The sequence below is a fragment of the Mesocricetus auratus genome, unplaced genomic scaffold (assembly GCF_017639785.1).
Source record: "Mesocricetus auratus isolate SY011 unplaced genomic scaffold, BCM_Maur_2.0 Super-Scaffold_4256, whole genome shotgun sequence".
NCBI lineage: Eukaryota > Metazoa > Chordata > Mammalia > Rodentia > Cricetidae > Mesocricetus > Mesocricetus auratus.
The window spans coordinates 73,146,848-73,163,938 of record NW_024429182.1 but is presented as its reverse complement, the minus strand read 5'-3'; the positions used below and the strand labels follow the sequence as shown (position 1 = coordinate 73,163,938).

General features: G+C 43.4%; 1 protein-coding gene across 2 annotated transcripts in view; it reads right to left on the bottom strand.

The window, feature by feature from the left end:
• The window catches only part of Xpo6 (exportin 6), a 104,590-nt gene that overhangs the window by 32,040 nt on the left and 55,459 nt on the right, over positions 1 to 17,091 (bottom strand). For both annotated transcript variants that reach the window (XM_040754696.1, XM_040754698.1), the window contains exons 8-9: positions 16,856 to 16,982; positions 9,185 to 9,294 (exon numbers count right to left, since the gene is read on the bottom strand). In XM_040754696.1, the coding sequence (XP_040610630.1) occupies positions 9,185 to 9,294; positions 16,856 to 16,982 (237 nt within the window). The remainder of the gene's footprint in view (positions 1 to 9,184; positions 9,295 to 16,855; positions 16,983 to 17,091) is intronic.

The following is a 17,091-nucleotide window of genomic DNA, read 5'->3' as shown; positions in this document are numbered from 1 at the left end:
AACTTCATTCTACATTCCCAGCACCTGCCTCGTATGTATACTCAGTGGGTCAAGAGCTCCTGAAGGAACACATGAATGACAGCTTCCCAGGCCTCCTCAGAGCTTCTGGGACAGGAGGTGTGACCTACTCTTTAATGACCTGAGCCTTCACCTCCTACATGGAACTTACTTAACTCACTGATCCCGAGCCTGGCTTAGTAGTAAAGCTACTTCCTGTAGTTATCAACTGTGTTGTCTCCCTCTCTGTTTTCCTAGCCCTCTAACATCTATTTAACCAACTGTCTATACCAGAGTCTCGATTAAAATACATGTAGTTTCTGTTTTCCTGGTAGTACCCTAACCAGTTTGCTACCCAATCCAAGAAAGCCAAACCTGATAGAATTAAACTAAGGTCAACTGTAGTCTATCTAGTCCGAGCTTTGCCAGCCATAAGATGGATCTCTGTAGAAACAGTCTATAAACTTCTAACAATCCTCCTGGGCTCTCACATTTCAGCTAGACGGGTACAACAGCTCATTCCTACCTAAGGACAGGCACAGCCCCTTCTCCACAAGACTTACCCATTGTTTTCAACAATACAACAAACACCTGGCCTAGAATAACAACTGAGTATTGCTGGAGTAATTACTAATAAAATCGACGTGTGTAGGGAAAATCACACTCGGGGGTGGATGTCCCAGGAGCTCATTACCTCCCATTTGCCTGTGACATAATCCATAAAGCTGTTGGCATTTTGCTATAAATTGCTATGAAAATCCCTTTCAGACAAGAGCACCGATAGATTTTGCCACACTAAAAGGAGGTTTCAAGACTACATGGAGAGAACTCGAAGTCAGACAAAAGCCTCCCTGGCAGTTGACAAATACACATGCAAAAGTCATATAACAGAAATTACATAAACCCCAAGAGCTGTGCTAAAGACTCACAAAGTGTGTAGCAAGCAATGGGAGAGGTGTGTGGATAAGACAGAAACCCTAGCTACTTGTCTATACCTATTCACTGTCACTATTCCCATCCTCAGTAAGTGAACAATGGCATTGAAGACAGCTAAAACATTACATTTTCCAGTAGACCAAAAAAAAAAAAAAAAAGACAGTAAAATAAATTACTGAAAAAAAAAATTACTGACTCAGCCGTAGTAACTCATTTTTATGTCAATTTGACAGACTAGAGTCATTTGGGATCGAGAACCTTAACTGAGAAAATGCCCCCACCAGACTGGCCTGTAGGGAAAGCCTATGGGCATTTTCTTAGTGACTGATGTAGAAGAGCTCAGCTCACTGTGGGTGCCGTGGGGTGTCTAAGAAGGCAGGCTAAGCAAGTCATGTGAGCAAGCAGTGAGCAGCATTTCTCCATCAGCCTCTGCCCTGACTTCCCTCAGTGATGCCGTGAGATGTGGAACTGCAGGCTGAAATAAACCTTTCCTCCAAGGTGCTTTTGGTCACAGGGCTTTATCAGCAAGAGCAACCCTAAGGCAGTAGGGTTTCTAGGAAAGCAGCTTTGGTCCAGCCTCTCCACTTCATGTTCTCACTGTCCAAGTCCTAGGTGTGGTGTCTATAGAATCCCTCTTGTTGCCTTTCCTATGAGAAAGAAACCCAGCAGGTTCCAATGTCAAGTCAACCCTTAGCCGCTAGTATTACTGAAAAGACCCTGTGAGGTTCTTCAGATGAAAGGTGTTGAACTGTGTCTCCTCCCCACAACCAGTATATAAAAGAACCACCCTCAATGTAGCTGTGTTTGGGGACAGGGTGGATAAAGGGGCAAGACAGGGTGAGATGAGAGCTTAACCCAGTAGCACTGCTGTCCTCAGGAGGACAGACAAGCTCCTTTATTTCTGTCTACCAGGTGCATACCTGACTCCTGAGGAGGCAGAAAGAGGTCAGATGCCCCAGAACTGAAGTCACAGGTGGTTGTGAGCCACCATGAGTGCTAGAATCAAACTCGGGTCATCCAAGAGAGCATTCAGTACACTTAACTGCCAAGCCATCTCTTCACCCCCTTAAGAAATTTCCAGAACCTAGAAACAACCCAGATGCCCCTCAACTGAAGAATGGATAAAGAAAATGTGGTATATTTACATAATGGAGTATTACTCAGCTGAAAAAAAATGACATCATGAAATCTGCAAGCAAATGGATGGAACTAGAAAAAACAAACAAATAAACAAAAAACCCACAAAAACAACCTGAGTAAGGTAACCCAGACTCAGAAAGACAAACACTGTATGTATTCACTCATAAGTGGATATTAGATGTAAAGCAAAGGATAACCTAGGCTACCATCCACAGCTCCAGAGAAGCTAGGCAACAAGGAGGACCCTAAAAGGGACCATTATGGGTTAGGAAGAAACCTGGTGCTAGCGTAATTCCTAAAAATCCACAAGGATGGCCCCAGCTAAGACTCCTACCAAAAGCAGAGAGGGTACCCGAACTGGCCTACCCCTGTAATCAGATTGGTGAGTACCCCAACTATCATCATAGGGCCTTCATCCAGTAGCTGATGGAAACAGATGCAGAAATCCACAACCTACCCCCCCGGGAATCCAATTGAAAGGACGGAGGAGGGAATATATGAGCAAGGGAGGTCAGGATCATGATGGAGAAATCTACAGAGACAGCTGGACCAAACTCATGAAAACTCATAAACTCTAGACTGACAGCTATGGAGATTCCATGGGATTGAACTAGGCCCTCCGTATGTAGGAGACAGTTGTGAAGCTTGAGCTATCTGAGAGATCCCTGGCAGTAGGACCAGGATCTAACCCTGGTACATGAGCTGGCTTGTTAGAGCCCACTCCCTATGGTGGGATGCCATTCTCAGCCTTAATGCATGGGAGAGGGGCCTGGCCCTGCCCCAACCTATTGTGCCAGACTATGGTGACTCCTCATGGGAGCCTTTACCCATGAGGAGGAGTGGACAGAGGGGTGGGCTGAGGGAGGGGGCAAGAGGAGGCCGGAGGAGGAGTGGGAGGAAGAACTGAGGTTGGAATATAAAAAGAAACTTAGAGAAATTAAGATTAAAAAAAGTTTTAAAGAACTAAAAATCATACAACTATATCCAGATAACAAAACTGAAATGGAAGACACTAACAAGGATATATGAGAAATCCCCAAATATTTGGAAATTGCACAAAGAGATTTAAACTGAAATTTGATAATAATTTAAGTGATATGGTATATATTAAAATCTGATAAAGCTGAAGTAGTGCTTAGGGGGAATTTATAGCATTAAATGTGCAAATATTGGGCTGGGGAGATGACTCAGCAGTTAAAGAGGTCTTGATGCTCTTGTTCAGTTACCAACATCCACATGGTAACTGAACAACTGTCTGTAACTTCAGTTCCAGAGGTTATGATGCTCTTCCGGTCTCCTTGAGCACCCAGCAGCATGTCTACACATACAAACAGGCCAACACTAAGACACACAAAATAAAAACCTTTAAAACAACATGGATGTACTAGACATAAACTCAGCTAGACCAAACTAGCCAAGTTAAAGCAGCTAGAAAGCAGGTGCCCAATAAATACAAATAAGCAAAATGAGTCAACACTCAGAAAATAAATCAGTAACTGCAAGGGACTATTCAAATTTCCAGATAATTTTTCCCTCTCTGGTGCAGTCTGGGGCATAAACATCTCCTCACAGGGGCTAAATAGCTACTGAAACTCTGATCTCTACCTTGGTAACAGTTTTTATTAACTGTATACAGTGTCACATATAATAGCATCACTTCCTTATTAAGCAAAACAATACACAGTTTTTTACAGTCTAATTTAATGACACTCAAATTCCTGTGTTAGTAGTCTTGTGACAAAGAGTTTCACAGGACATGACACAATAACCTTAGGTTGCTTCATACACTGGTTTCTTCCTCTTCCTGTAAAGCCTAAGTTTCTACACAAGTGCTTGAGCCCTGGAGGAGCTCCAAGAGAAAAGAGAGACAGGCAGCAAGAACTTTCTCAGGGGTTACTACCTTCCAGCCAAGGCCCCACACACTGGTCAGCTGGCTTCCTCCACAGTGTGAAGAAGGTACAACCACTCCCAGCACAATGGACCCTGAGATTTGGGCTTTCTATGCTACATCTCTAACTGATGAACAGGACAATCCACTCCATTCACAATTCTGCTAAGCAGGGATGATGCAGACATTTGTCATCACACTGGGCCCAAGTCCTCAAGTCCCAAACTTGAACATTCTCACTGATTCTCACTGAGCAATGATATGCAGTTTCAGTATGCTCCAGTTTCCAAGCTCCTAGGACCACAAATAAATCTGAGTACACCTGTGCTTCCAAGTCTGTAGCCTGCAATGCCACTTTGTCATAACATGATGCAAAACTCTAAAACCACAAGGACAGGAAATGAGTGCTGCCTTTGTGACTTAACCACACCTACATTTCCCATTTGAAACACCAAGAAAACAATTTCTGACTACTTCCTATAGATCAGTTGGTTTTAAAGTTCCAGCTTAAGCCACAAATGTGATTCCAAAAGCAGGCCAGTGTTATCAGATGACAAACATTTGATCACATTTGCATGCTCACAAGTAAAGTAAGTATGGTAATTAGCAGGACCAATGTTCCTTGTCAGCCACTGCTGTGAACAGCTCATCTCTGATATACTAGACTGAATAGTGACTTCCAAACATTCAAATCCTTAACTTGAAACACTCAACATGCTTGTAAGATGCATAATAAAGGGATGGACTTATATAAGTCAGAGTTCAGTGTTCTCCCCTTGTACACCCACTGCTGCTGGGTTCTTTCCAGTCTGCTTCAACCACTAGACACTAAGCAAGAAAAGGAATCCTAGGAGGTAGTTATTGTTTAACATAAATCAGACCAGCTCTGAGTATTTCGTTTTTGCTTTGTATGTGTACATATACATATTTAAAAAATAAATCACCAGCCTGGGGAGATGGCTCTGCTCTTTTAGAGGACCTGCGCTTGTTTCCTAGAACCCACAGGCAGTAGTTACTTCTTGTAACTCCAGTTCTGGGGGATCTGACATCCTTTTCTAGCTTCTACAGGTACCTGCACACACATGGTGTACACATTCTCTGTCTCTGTCTCCCTGTCTCTCCCCCCCCCTCTCACACACACACACACAACTACAAAATAAATGTCAAAAAAAAAAAAAACAGAAAGTCAAGAGGGTGGTGAAGAAATGGTTCAGCTGTTAGAGCACTTGCTGCTGTTTCAGAGAGAGGAAGTTCAGTTCCAAGCACACATATCAGATGGCTCACAACTGCATGCAACTCCAGTTCCAGGGGATTTGATATCTTCTTCTGGCTTCCATAAGCACACACGTGCGCATGCAACTATCAATGAGAAAATTTCCTAGCATTTAAAGGAGCCAGAAGAATTTCTAAGCACTGTGTTAGCAGATGGTAGGCTGCCATGCAGGAAAGTGGGTAAAATGCCTTCAGCTGTCCAAGGTCACAACAGTCCATGACAGCAGCACTATTTCTTTTCATCATCATCACTGTGACCATTAGGATGTTTAATATATATTGCAGTACTGTGTCTATGTTTTAGATGCATGACTTCTGAAATCCTAACCGTCCTGCAAGATATCCATTGTGTAGGAAGAAATGTGACAGCCTAGCAGCTGACCAAATGGAATCCTTGAAGCAGAAGAGGCATTTAAACTCTCCACAGCACTGTCCCACCTACTGGTACAAATACTCTGCAGAAGCCCACACCTTCAGTGCTAGCAATCGCCTCAGCAGTGTCGTACCCACCACACCTCTGTTTCTACCGTGCTTTAAAGAGCTTTTTCATGCTAACCACTTTCCAGTTCATTCTCAACTAAACTGTAAAATTTAAAAGAATGTCTATCACCAAACAGAAGAGTAGGGTACAATCCCAGAACCAAAGGGCTTGTCTGTTTGGTATATAAGAAAGACATTCTGGGGGCTGGAGAGATAGCTCAGAAGTTACGAGCACTAGCTGCACTTCCCAGGGTCCTGAGTTCAATTCCCAGCAACTACATGGTGGCTCCCAACCATCTATAATGAGATCTGGTGCCCTCTTCTGGCCTGCAGACATACATTAATTAAATAAATTAATCTTAAAAAAAGAAAGAAAGATATTCTGTTGAAATGGCTTGTCTTTGAAGAATCTCATTCAAAAACACAATTGTCAAAGTCAGTAACTTCTCCAGACCTACTATTGTGTAATAAGTTTTCTGCTGCATGAACACACTCTCCACCCATAACCGCATTTGAGCTGACACTAAAGCTATTCTGCAATCAGAAGATGTTTGCAAACAAAAGAACAAATGTTTAAATTTGCAGTGTCAGTATTCTGTTAAAATTTAAAAACCCACCAAACCTTAGAAATGAAGAGTTCTAGAGATATAGTGCAATTTCTCTACCCAGAAGAGAATATCCACCTCCTTCCATTTGGCATAACTCTGGAAAGGGTATTCATTGCTTCCACCACTATTATGGTTTGAAGTATGCTGCAATGACTCATACCCGGAAGATACGAGAGGTGACGGCTGGGGGTGGCACTGCCTGGAAGGGTACCAGTTCTTGGCCCGCCCCTTCCCTGGCCACTATGATGTGATCAATCTTGCTTCACCCAGATTTCCCACCACTGTGCTCTGCCTCACCATGGCCCAGAAACAAAAGCACAAGTGACTATGAATGGAAACCTCTGAATTATGAGCCAAAATAAGCCTTCCCTCCTTTAAGCAGTTTTTACTGGGGGACTTTACAGTTGACCAGCACAACTACACTAGCACCATTTACTAACCACGTACAGCATGCCAGACATCCCAAATGTTAGTTCTTAACAGCTCAACAACTGTCATCATCAACAAAGAGAGAGGCTTCCAGAGAGAATCTCCCTAAACACAGCCAAGCACAAACTGTGGAAACGCAACCTAAACACAGCCAAGCACAGACTGCTCCAGAGGCTGTGTCCTGATGACCACAGAAACTGCTCTCATCAGTACTGTGCTGACTGACACACGCTGCCTGCAGCCTCTGCCTGAGTAAGCAGAACAGCACCTGGAGCTGCACACATCTGTGAGTCCCTGTCATACACTAGTGAATACATTAAAATGTAAGAACCAGGTTGGCACAGTGGTCTCCTGTTACAAAGGAAAACAAAGGGAGGCTGCCATATCTTTGGGCCTACCTGTTCCATGTGCAATAGAACACAGCTACATAGGAGGATATATAAAATACTACGGTTTATACTGTTTTAAAAAAGTTGCCATTTAGCCTTTTCTGTGTGTGAATCCTATCATTATTTGCTAGCAAGCTAAACTCACAAATATCCTTCTTCCTCTCGCTGATCCATGGCATAACATTTATACTGGACAGGAAAAATTCTTTCTGTCTGTAAAACATGAAAAACACTCTCCATTGTCTGTATTTAAATACTATCATTAAGAACTGGTCCTAGTACAGCAGACCTTTAATCCCAGCACTCAGGAAGCAGAGGCAGGCAGATCTCTGTAAGTTCGAGGATGGCCTGGTCTACACAGTAAGTTTCAGGACACTCTGAAAGTTTCAGTAAATTTTAGATAGGGCTACATAGTGAGGCCCTGTCTAAAGGCAAACAAACAAAAAACGTAATAAAGGCTAAGCATGGTGGCACATGACATAATTTCCAAGACTGGGAGGCAGATGCAGGCAGATCTCTATGAGTTAAGATCAGTGAGAGATCAATATTGAGACCTTGTCTCAAAAATCTAAAACAGTAGTAGTAGCCGTAACAAAGTAATTGTGATTCTAATGCTGTCACCTTGACAGGATCCCAGAATCACCTAAGAGACAAACTCTGAATGGCTGTGGAGTTTCTCAACTGGGCTAGTAGGGGTAGGAAGACCCACTCTAACTTCCAGTAACAGAGTTCCAGACCAGACTGAATAAAGAGAAAGAGCTGAGCACTAGCACTCCTCCCCCCACACACCCCGGCCTTCCTGCCTCTGGATACAAAGTGGCTAGCTGCTCTAGGCCAGGCTCACATACCCCAGGATGACCTTTTTATTCACACACTGAGTCAGAATAAACTTTTTGTCTTTGTTACTGTTCTAGTGCTCTATTGTGAGGAGGCATGATGACAAAAGCAACTTTTGAAAAAAGCATTTAATCCGGGCCTGCAGTTCATGGTCCCCACAGTAGGGACCACCCAGCAGGCAGACAGGCACAGTACTGGAGCCGAGTCTGAGAGCTCATATGATCAACGAACCTGGCATGGGATTCTGAAACCTCAAAGCTCACAACCAATGACACACCTCCTCCAACATGGCCACACCTCCTCAAACAATACCTTACCCTCTAACCCTTCTGAAACAGTTCATTCAAAAATGTGAGCCTATGGGGCCATTCACATTCATACCACCACATCTTCCCTTCTACAGATGCTCTAATGAGGTATTTTGTCCTGGCAAGGAGAAAGTTGTGATTAGGTACTTATCTCTGAAGTAGAAGATTCTAATTTGTGCCCCTTCTGCCTCAGCCTCCTTAGTGCTAGGACTGCTGGTGTGCTCTGTCATAGCCAGTGCTTTTCCTAGTTATTTGTTTCCTGACAACTACTTACTAATTTAAGAAACTTAGACACACTGGGCAGTAGTGGCACATACCTTTAACCCCAACACTTGGGAGGCAGAAGCAGGCTGATCTCAGCATTTGAGGTCAACCTAATTTACAGAGCTAGTTCCAGGATGGTTAGGGCTGTTACACAGAGAAATCTTGTCTTGAAAAACAAAACAAAACAAAAACCCGAGAGGGGAGAGAGGGAAGGAGGGAGGGAGGGAGGGAGAGAGGGAGGGGGGAGGAAACTTTGACACATCTCAAAGCTTAAGGACATAATGAACCTTGAGCTCTTTCCATGTCACTTATCAGCCGTGAGGTCTATGCTCCAAGCACTCTACACTTCCAGTGGGTTGTTTTAAAGCAAATCCCAGGTATAATATCACTTCATCCAATAAACACTTGTATCTCTGAAACTAGGGCCTTAAAAAAAAACCACAAAAGCATTCTCATACCTAAAAAAAATTTTTAAATATGTTACTTTTTCAAAAAGAAAGTGCTCAGATGGCATTACTGCCTGAGCAGCTCCTTGCCTCATTCTACTGAGGAGGCCCAGCAGCACGGCTGCCCTTCAGGACACCAGAGTAACTGGCAATAGTGACTACCTCTGTTTATCAGGGTTTTGAAGTTTACCTGTTGAGAACTGCTTCCTTGTCTCCCAGACGACTTTTAATTTTACTTGTCAGATAGTCCAAAAACAGTGTCCAGATATCCAAACAAGAGAAGTAACCTTCATGAGTAGGCTATGATACAAAAGAAATCCAGACAATGAAATTACTTAATGCAACCATTGTGCTTAGAAACACATACACCAGAACGGCAAAACCAAAGGCCTATAGTCCCTTCTTCTAACCTCCACGAAGGGCTCTTGAGTCCTTCTTCACCAGTGGGCCCTAGTAAATCTAACCAGACAAGGGCACCGAGGCACACAACGTGAGGGAACTGCTCAGGGTTTACAGAATGTGCCAAGGAACCCCATCTGAGCCTGTGTGCAGGGCTCCCACAAACTGCCTACTTTACACTGACTTTTGAGAAGGACGCTTGCACTCTAGAGGAAATGTTCATGGTCATCAACAGAAGCAGGACCACTGCTGTCTTTTCTATTGCAAACTCACAAAAGCAAACAGAAGTCAGAGTGCCTTCAGAGGCAACAGTCCACACATCTGACTGTAATGAAAGTAACAATGGCAGGTCTTTCTACACAGAAGACTGAAAATGAGCTGTTGAGTATTATGCATTTGCAAAACTCAGCTATCAAATAGATCAATAGCAACCTCAAGCCAGGAGCTGACAGAAACAGCAAGAGGAGAAGATCAAGTCTTTGTGGGGCTCTGGTCATCCTTGGCAAATATGCTAAAAGCTTTGAGATTCTATTTGTGCAAAATCTAGGCACTATGTATGGCTCTTTCTTTCCTTCAATTCTGCTAGTTGACCACCTCACCATAACCCATGTTTATGGGAGGAGGTTTGGTAATACAGGCCTATAATCCCAGCTGAGGAAGAAGGACCTTAAGTTCAAACCTCACTGGGCCAAAAAGTAAGTTCGAGGTCAGCCAGGGCAACTTAGCCAGAACCTGTCACAAAATGGAAAATGAAAATAAGACTTGAACTGGGGTGGGGGTTAGTCAGCAAAATATTTTCACTCCATATACATGACCTTGGGTTTGATTCCTAGCACACCCTAAACCAGGGACATTCCTATAATTCTAGTACTCTAGAGGTACAACAATAGCACCAGGAAGGACTTCAAGGTCAGCCTCCAATACATAGCAAGTTCAAGGACAGTCTGAGATACACAATCCTTTCTCAAAAAAGAAAACACAACACAAAAGAAAAAGAAAGGGTTAGGGATGTAATTCATGCCTGTTCCCAGCATGTGTAAGGCCCTAGGTTCTAGCCTTGGAACCCAAAAAAAAAAGAAAGAAAAGAAAGGACGGGGCTGGAGATGGCTCAAAGTAAAAGTGATGGCTGTGCACGCCTGACTGCCTGAATTTGCTCCTCAGATCCCACAGTAGGAGGAGAACCCATTTTCAGAAGTTGCCCTATCTTCACATGCACGCTGTGTCATGTGAGTGTACACAATCACATAAACACACACATCATATATACACACACAGTAAATACATACATACAGTTTTAATTTTTAAAGGGAAGAATAGAATAGCTTTTCTACAATATTTAGTTAATTTTTGTCAACCTGACACACACTGGGAAGAGAGAGACTCAACCGAGGAATTGCCTCAAGCAGACTGGGTGTGGGACATTTTCCTGATGCCTGGCAAGGAAGAGCCAACTCTAGTAAACAGATTCCTGCCTCTGCTCCTGCTGAGTTTCTGTCCAGACTATCCTCAGTGATGAACTGTGATTAGGACAGATAAGCCAAATAAACCCTCTTCTCCCCAAGATGCTTTTGGCCAGATGTTTATCACAGAATACTAACAAGGATACGTTTCCTTCTAATTCTGATTCAGAAGGAAATCCAAAGTTTTCAATGACAGTTTTTCAAGGAATAACAAATAATAAACAAATAAATAAAGCAGGACACAGGAGGAGGTAACTAAGCTGAAATCTCAGGCAGGAAAAATTATAATTAATAATCCACTAGGACTCAGGGTCAGTTTGCTTTTTCCTGGAGTTCCAGCATTTGAGTCTGAGGCAGGAGAATTATCAAGAGTTCAAGATCAGTAGGGACTCATAGTGAGACCTTGTCTTGAAAAAAAAAGTAACATATAAAAAAATTTAAAATAAGCCACTAGGGATGTAGCTCAATAGAGCATATGTCCAACCTATTTATGACTCTGGGTTCCAGCCCCAGGACCAGAAAGAAACAAGTCGATAAAAACCATGCAGATTTCATCCAACCTCACAATTCAAAGACAGTTAAAGGGACACCTGTTAAGTCCCTAATATCACCCAGAATTGTTCATACCATAAAATCATCCCAGAGAACCACCAGGTAAACCAACTATCAAACCACAGGCAAGTAACACAGAGAGTAAATAGATTGGCCACTGAGGTTGCCCATACATCTGCAGTCTCGTCCTGGTGTTGGCTTGCTGAGCTTCCCTCAAGTAAGTTATCTCACTGTCTTTTATAATTTCAAAATGCCCACTGGACTTCTCAAATGAATGACTGATTAGATGTATATGGAAATGATTTTTAAAAGCTACTACAGACAAAAACAAGCAAACCAAACTCATGGCATCACACCCATATACACATTGTACTCACGAATGTGCAGATGCACTACTAGGGCTAGAGACAAGTGTGCTTCTACCCCTGCACAGATGGAAGCACCACTCATCACTCACACGTCTGATAAACCCATTTCAATAGCTGCCCATGTGGTGGCCTTTGACATCAGCCATAGAAACAAAGAGGACAGACTGACCTGACTTTTGAAAACATTTATTAAAAGTGACTGTATCAGATTTATTTTTCTGATCCTAAGGCTAACTAATTGCTCACAACCTCCCAAGGGTTTGTAATTGATGATACCAGGTGTGACTTTCAAATAGCAGCCTTGGAAAGTGAACATTTGCTTCTCCTATTTTACAGTTTAGAAACCCAAGGCTCAAAGGTGAAATTGCCTGCCCACAATGACAGGACAACCAAGGGACAGAATGAGAGTTTCAGCTTCCAGTCCAGAGCCTTTGCTGCACTCTGCCACCCCAGATGTTACTGCAGGAGAAGGGCAAAAGGAAACAAGCAAGGCCGTGAGGGACCTGGTGAGACAAGCGAGACAAGGGTTACCCAAGAGGCACAGCAGCCAAGCAGAGTCACAGCGGGGGCAAGTGTCTGGTGAGAAGCAGTCATAGGACTACCCTGCAGCGGAGCCCAGATTAAAGAATACAGGAAGGGGGCAAAACAGGAGAAGTATCTGAAGAAAGAAAACACCAGAGTCTGACTGCTCCTTTCAAATGTTGTATAGTACCAAAATGACCATGAATCCGAGAAAAGGCAAAATTACTAAGTATACTCCAAGACATAGTCTAAGCAAGAAACCTTTCCAATCATAAGCAAGTTAGTGAGCACAACACTGGAAACCCAGAGGATTCCTTCATTTTGTTTTCTTAAAGCCCCAGAACTGCACTCGACCCCCGCCTTGAATACACCACGTGTTATATGGTGTTCTTTTCCTCCTGATATAACAGGATGCCATTTCGGAGTAGAGATTAACTTGGCCTGTGCCATAGTTAGGTTTCTAGTGCTGTAACAAAACACTATGACCAAAGCAACTTGGAAAGGAAAAGGTTTATTTCAGTGTACAATTCTTAAGATTACCCTCCTCCACCACTGAGGGAAGTGAGGGAGGAACTAACAGAAGCAGAGGCCATGGAGAATGGTGGCTTACTGGCTTGCTCAGTTCATTTTCTTATACACCCCAGGACCACCTAACCAAGGAGCACTACCCATAATCGACTGGGTCCTACAATACCAATCACCAACCAAGAAAACACCCCACAGGCTTGCCTACTACAGATGATCTTATGGAACCATTTTCTCACTTGAGCTTGTGTCAAGCTGACAAAAAACCGGCCAGCACAGCCCAGTAGTTGTCATAGCTTCAGCAGTCAACCTGACATAAACCTAGTCACCCAGGAAAATGGGAACCTCAACGAATAACTGCCCAGATCAGATGGCCCGTGGCTATGTCTTCAAGACAGTTTCATAATTACTGATTGATGTAGGAAGACCAACCTCACTGTGGGCAATGCCATCCCTAGGCAGATGAGACTGGGCTATAGCAGAAAGGTAGCTGAGCAAGCCAATAGCAGGGTTCCTCATAGTTTCTGCTCCAGGCTCCTGTCTTGAGTTCTGGCCTTGGCTTTCTTCCATGAGACTATACCTTATTCTTTCCCATGTTTCCTTTCCTCTCCATGTTGTAGACATGGTGTTTATCACAGCATCAGAAAGCCAACTAAAACAGTAGCTGTGGCTACTAATGAGCAGAACAATACAGTGACAGCCAGGTCTGGAACAATGGAACTATGGACATTACCAAGCACTTAGAGGAGAAAAGGTCTCAGGACCCTGACCTGGGAGTCTAGACATTACCCACCACCACCCACCCACCCACCCCCACACACAAAGGTGCAAATGATCTCAGAGTATACAGGAAGTAAAATGCTAACTGAAAGGGGACCCTATGATGCAGCTTCTATGTGGGTCACTGTCCATGATGGGTGTGAGTTTATAGTGATGTAGCTGTATGGAGGTTACCCATGCTCCTGTAAATAACCTGCTGTCCATAAAACTGTCATCAAGCCCAGTAAGTCCATAGGTTTGGTCTGTTGCTGGTGCTCTACCTGGGGTGAGCACACATGTGTTCACATCTCCCAGGAAAAGCTAATGCTCTGCTCTACTTCTCCTATAATAAGCCAGCATGGAACATCTGCCAACTTCCGTCCCTCAGCTTGTTGCTCAGCACAGCCCACACCCCAAGCTCACCCCCCACCCCCCCGCAGTGGGTCAGCTTGCATCTACCAAGGAAGGTTCTCATACAGGAGGCCTGGAGCATGAAGCAAGCTGGGCTGATAACAACCTTCAGGTAAAGGGAGGGAAGAAGGCGTGCTTGCTTCTTGACCATGTCTGACACTTTTCCCAATTGTAAATGACATATCGATACATGAAACAATCCTCTTCAGTCAGTGGAAAACACATACAAGTCTACCAGAAGATAATACACACTGAGGATGGCCCTGATTACCCATCTTCTGAGGTGAGGAAACTGAAAGAAATAAAAATGGGTTGTTCCAAGGACATATGGAACAGAAATAACAGAGCTTACACAGAGAACTGGATCCAAGTGAGTTTAAGACATTCTTGTTCCTTTTCCCACATAAGCCTTATTTTCTGACCTCAGCAGCAGTTCTTTATTTCTTCTTTCTGCTCCGGTTAACCTGACACTCGATTCACTTTTCTCAACTGTTCTTTATCTCTGAATCTCCTCAAAGTTTTCCCACCACGCAGCTGCTTTTCTCCTTCCTCACCTCCTATCTCTCTTCATAAGCTCTTCTATCTCTTCCCAACAGGTCTGGTGCACTCAGCATGGTTTTCTTCTTGTTCTGCATGCAATGGCCCCTCCACCCTGACAATTCTTAAGCCTGGGTCCTCCTCCATGATCTCCTGCTCCACTGTCTGCTCCCAGGAACAGCTCACCTCACTAATACCTCTGGGTATTCCTGTTTTTACACACTCTGACCCTCTCTGAGAAAGGCTTTTTTCAGATCAAACATTTGCTTGTCATATACACACAGCACTCCAGCCTAGACTCTTGCATCTTTTAGCCCCCCTTAAACTGGAAGGCTAGTTTTTAAGTCAACTTTTCATATCAGATGCTTTCACTTACCCAGAAGTACCATCTCAGGGATGTATTAACAGAAAGAGCTACCCAATTACATCAAAAAGTATGTTCAAGAATATGCCAGGTAGGCTGATTACAGTAACTATAATCATAGTCCCAGAGAGGCTGAGGCAGGAGGACTACCACAAATTCAAGGCCATTTTGAGCTAAGAAAGATGGGGATGGAATAGTAGTACACAACTGTAATACCAGCCCTTGGAAGGTTGAGGCAGGAAAATCAAGAGCTCAAGGTCATCCTGAGCTCCATAGCAAGTCTAGGCTACATGAGACCCTACCTACTAACAAAAAAAAAAAAAAAAAAAAAGACTGTTTGTTCCATGGTTCATAGTTCCCCCAAACCAGAAAGAGCCAAATCAGCAGAATGGATTTTCATTTACTAGAATAGGAACAGCCTTTAAAGAAACTTGCATGTGGAGGGATCTCTGGTGTGCTAGCACATACATTTATTTATTCATTCATTCATTTATTTGTGCATGTCATTTCTTAACTTGAGTGGCAGTTCTAACAGCTGTGTCCACTTGGGAACAATTCATCAAACTGTACATGTATGGTTGATGTAGTTATTTTCTATGTATGTTGCAGTGCTTTGCATGAGAATGGTCCCTACAGACTGATACATTTGAATATGTTTCCTAGTTGGGGAACTATTTAGGAAGGATTAGGGGGAGTGGCCCCGTTGGAGAAGGTGTGTCACTGGGGGCAGACTTCAAGGTTTCAAAAGCCCAAGCCAGGCCCACTTCTGCCCTCTTTCTGTCTAAAACTTGTGAAACTTATGCCAGCTCTCAACTACTTCTCCAGCACCATGCCTACCCGCCTACTACCGCATCAGGAGTTAACCTTTTGAAACTGTATGCAAGCCCCCAATTAAACACTTTCTTTAAAAATTGTCTTGGTCATGGTGTCTCCTCACACCAACAGTACAGTAACTAGGAAATATGCCATACTTGATAAGACATATGCCATACTTGAATGAAAACTCTATTGTAAAAACATACTAACGGGCAAAAGGAGAGCCTACTAGTGTTAAAAGCAGGCTGCAATGACCACACAACACTCAATTCATTGAGCTCTCCAGTTACAGTGAGAGGATTCTATGGTGTGTAAAACTATACCTTAACAAAGCTTTTTAGAACCGTGTGTGTGTGTGTGTGTGTGTGTGTGTGTGTGTGTGTATTTTACACAGTAGTGGGTAACTGGGATACAAACTCATTAAAGACAGTCCTCAGGAGGCTGAGGCAGGAGGATTACCACAGATACAAGGCCATCCTGGGCTAGGTAGAAGGTTATGTATCTAGCTCCTAAAATCCAAAAGCAACTCAAAGACCCCTTATTCCTTTGGGGACAAAAAGCGATCTCACTCAAACTTGACTAGTGTGTGCTCTGCTGTCTAGTCTTCTGGAGAGCTCTATTGACAGCTGTGTAACAGAAACAAAGCTTTATAAATTTAGGAAGACACACTCACACACACATACACCCACACATATCCCACAACCACAACAATTAATGAAGGGGGGGAGGGTCCAGAATTTGAAAGAGAACAGGGAAGGGTACATAGGAGGATTTGGAGGAAGGAAAAGGGGAAAATGATGTGATTATATTATGATCTCAAAGAAACAAAAGAAATAATACTTTTAAAGGCCCTAACCTCAGACTTTTCTTCTACCCCACTTGTCTAGCACAAGAGTAGGACTGTAGAATCCAATCCTGGCTCCACACAAAACTGTACATCCCTGAGCACCTTGCTCTCTGTGCTCCAGTCTCTTTATCTATAAAATGGAGGCTATATGCAAACATAGAGCTACAACACTGAATGCATTAATCTTCCTGTAGTAAAGACTACTGAAAATGCTTGGGGGGGGGGGAGACATTCTTTCTCCTAGAAATAAGAAGGAAGCCCTGTCTAGGAAAGGAAGACCGGTGTCGGTCTGGGCCTTTACCTGATGAAACGTGTACTTGAAGAGGAGGGTCAGGAACTCCACCACAGGGAACTGGGAGTAGGACTCGATTCGTCTTAGGTGAACACTCACAAAGAGCCGCAGAAAGTCAGTAAACTTCTCAATGTAGCTACATGAGACAAGAGGACAAAAGGTGACATAAGAAGTATAGCCACTTTATTAGAAGAAAACTTCAATTCAAACAATGCAAATACTTATTTCCAGTTAAAAACACAAAG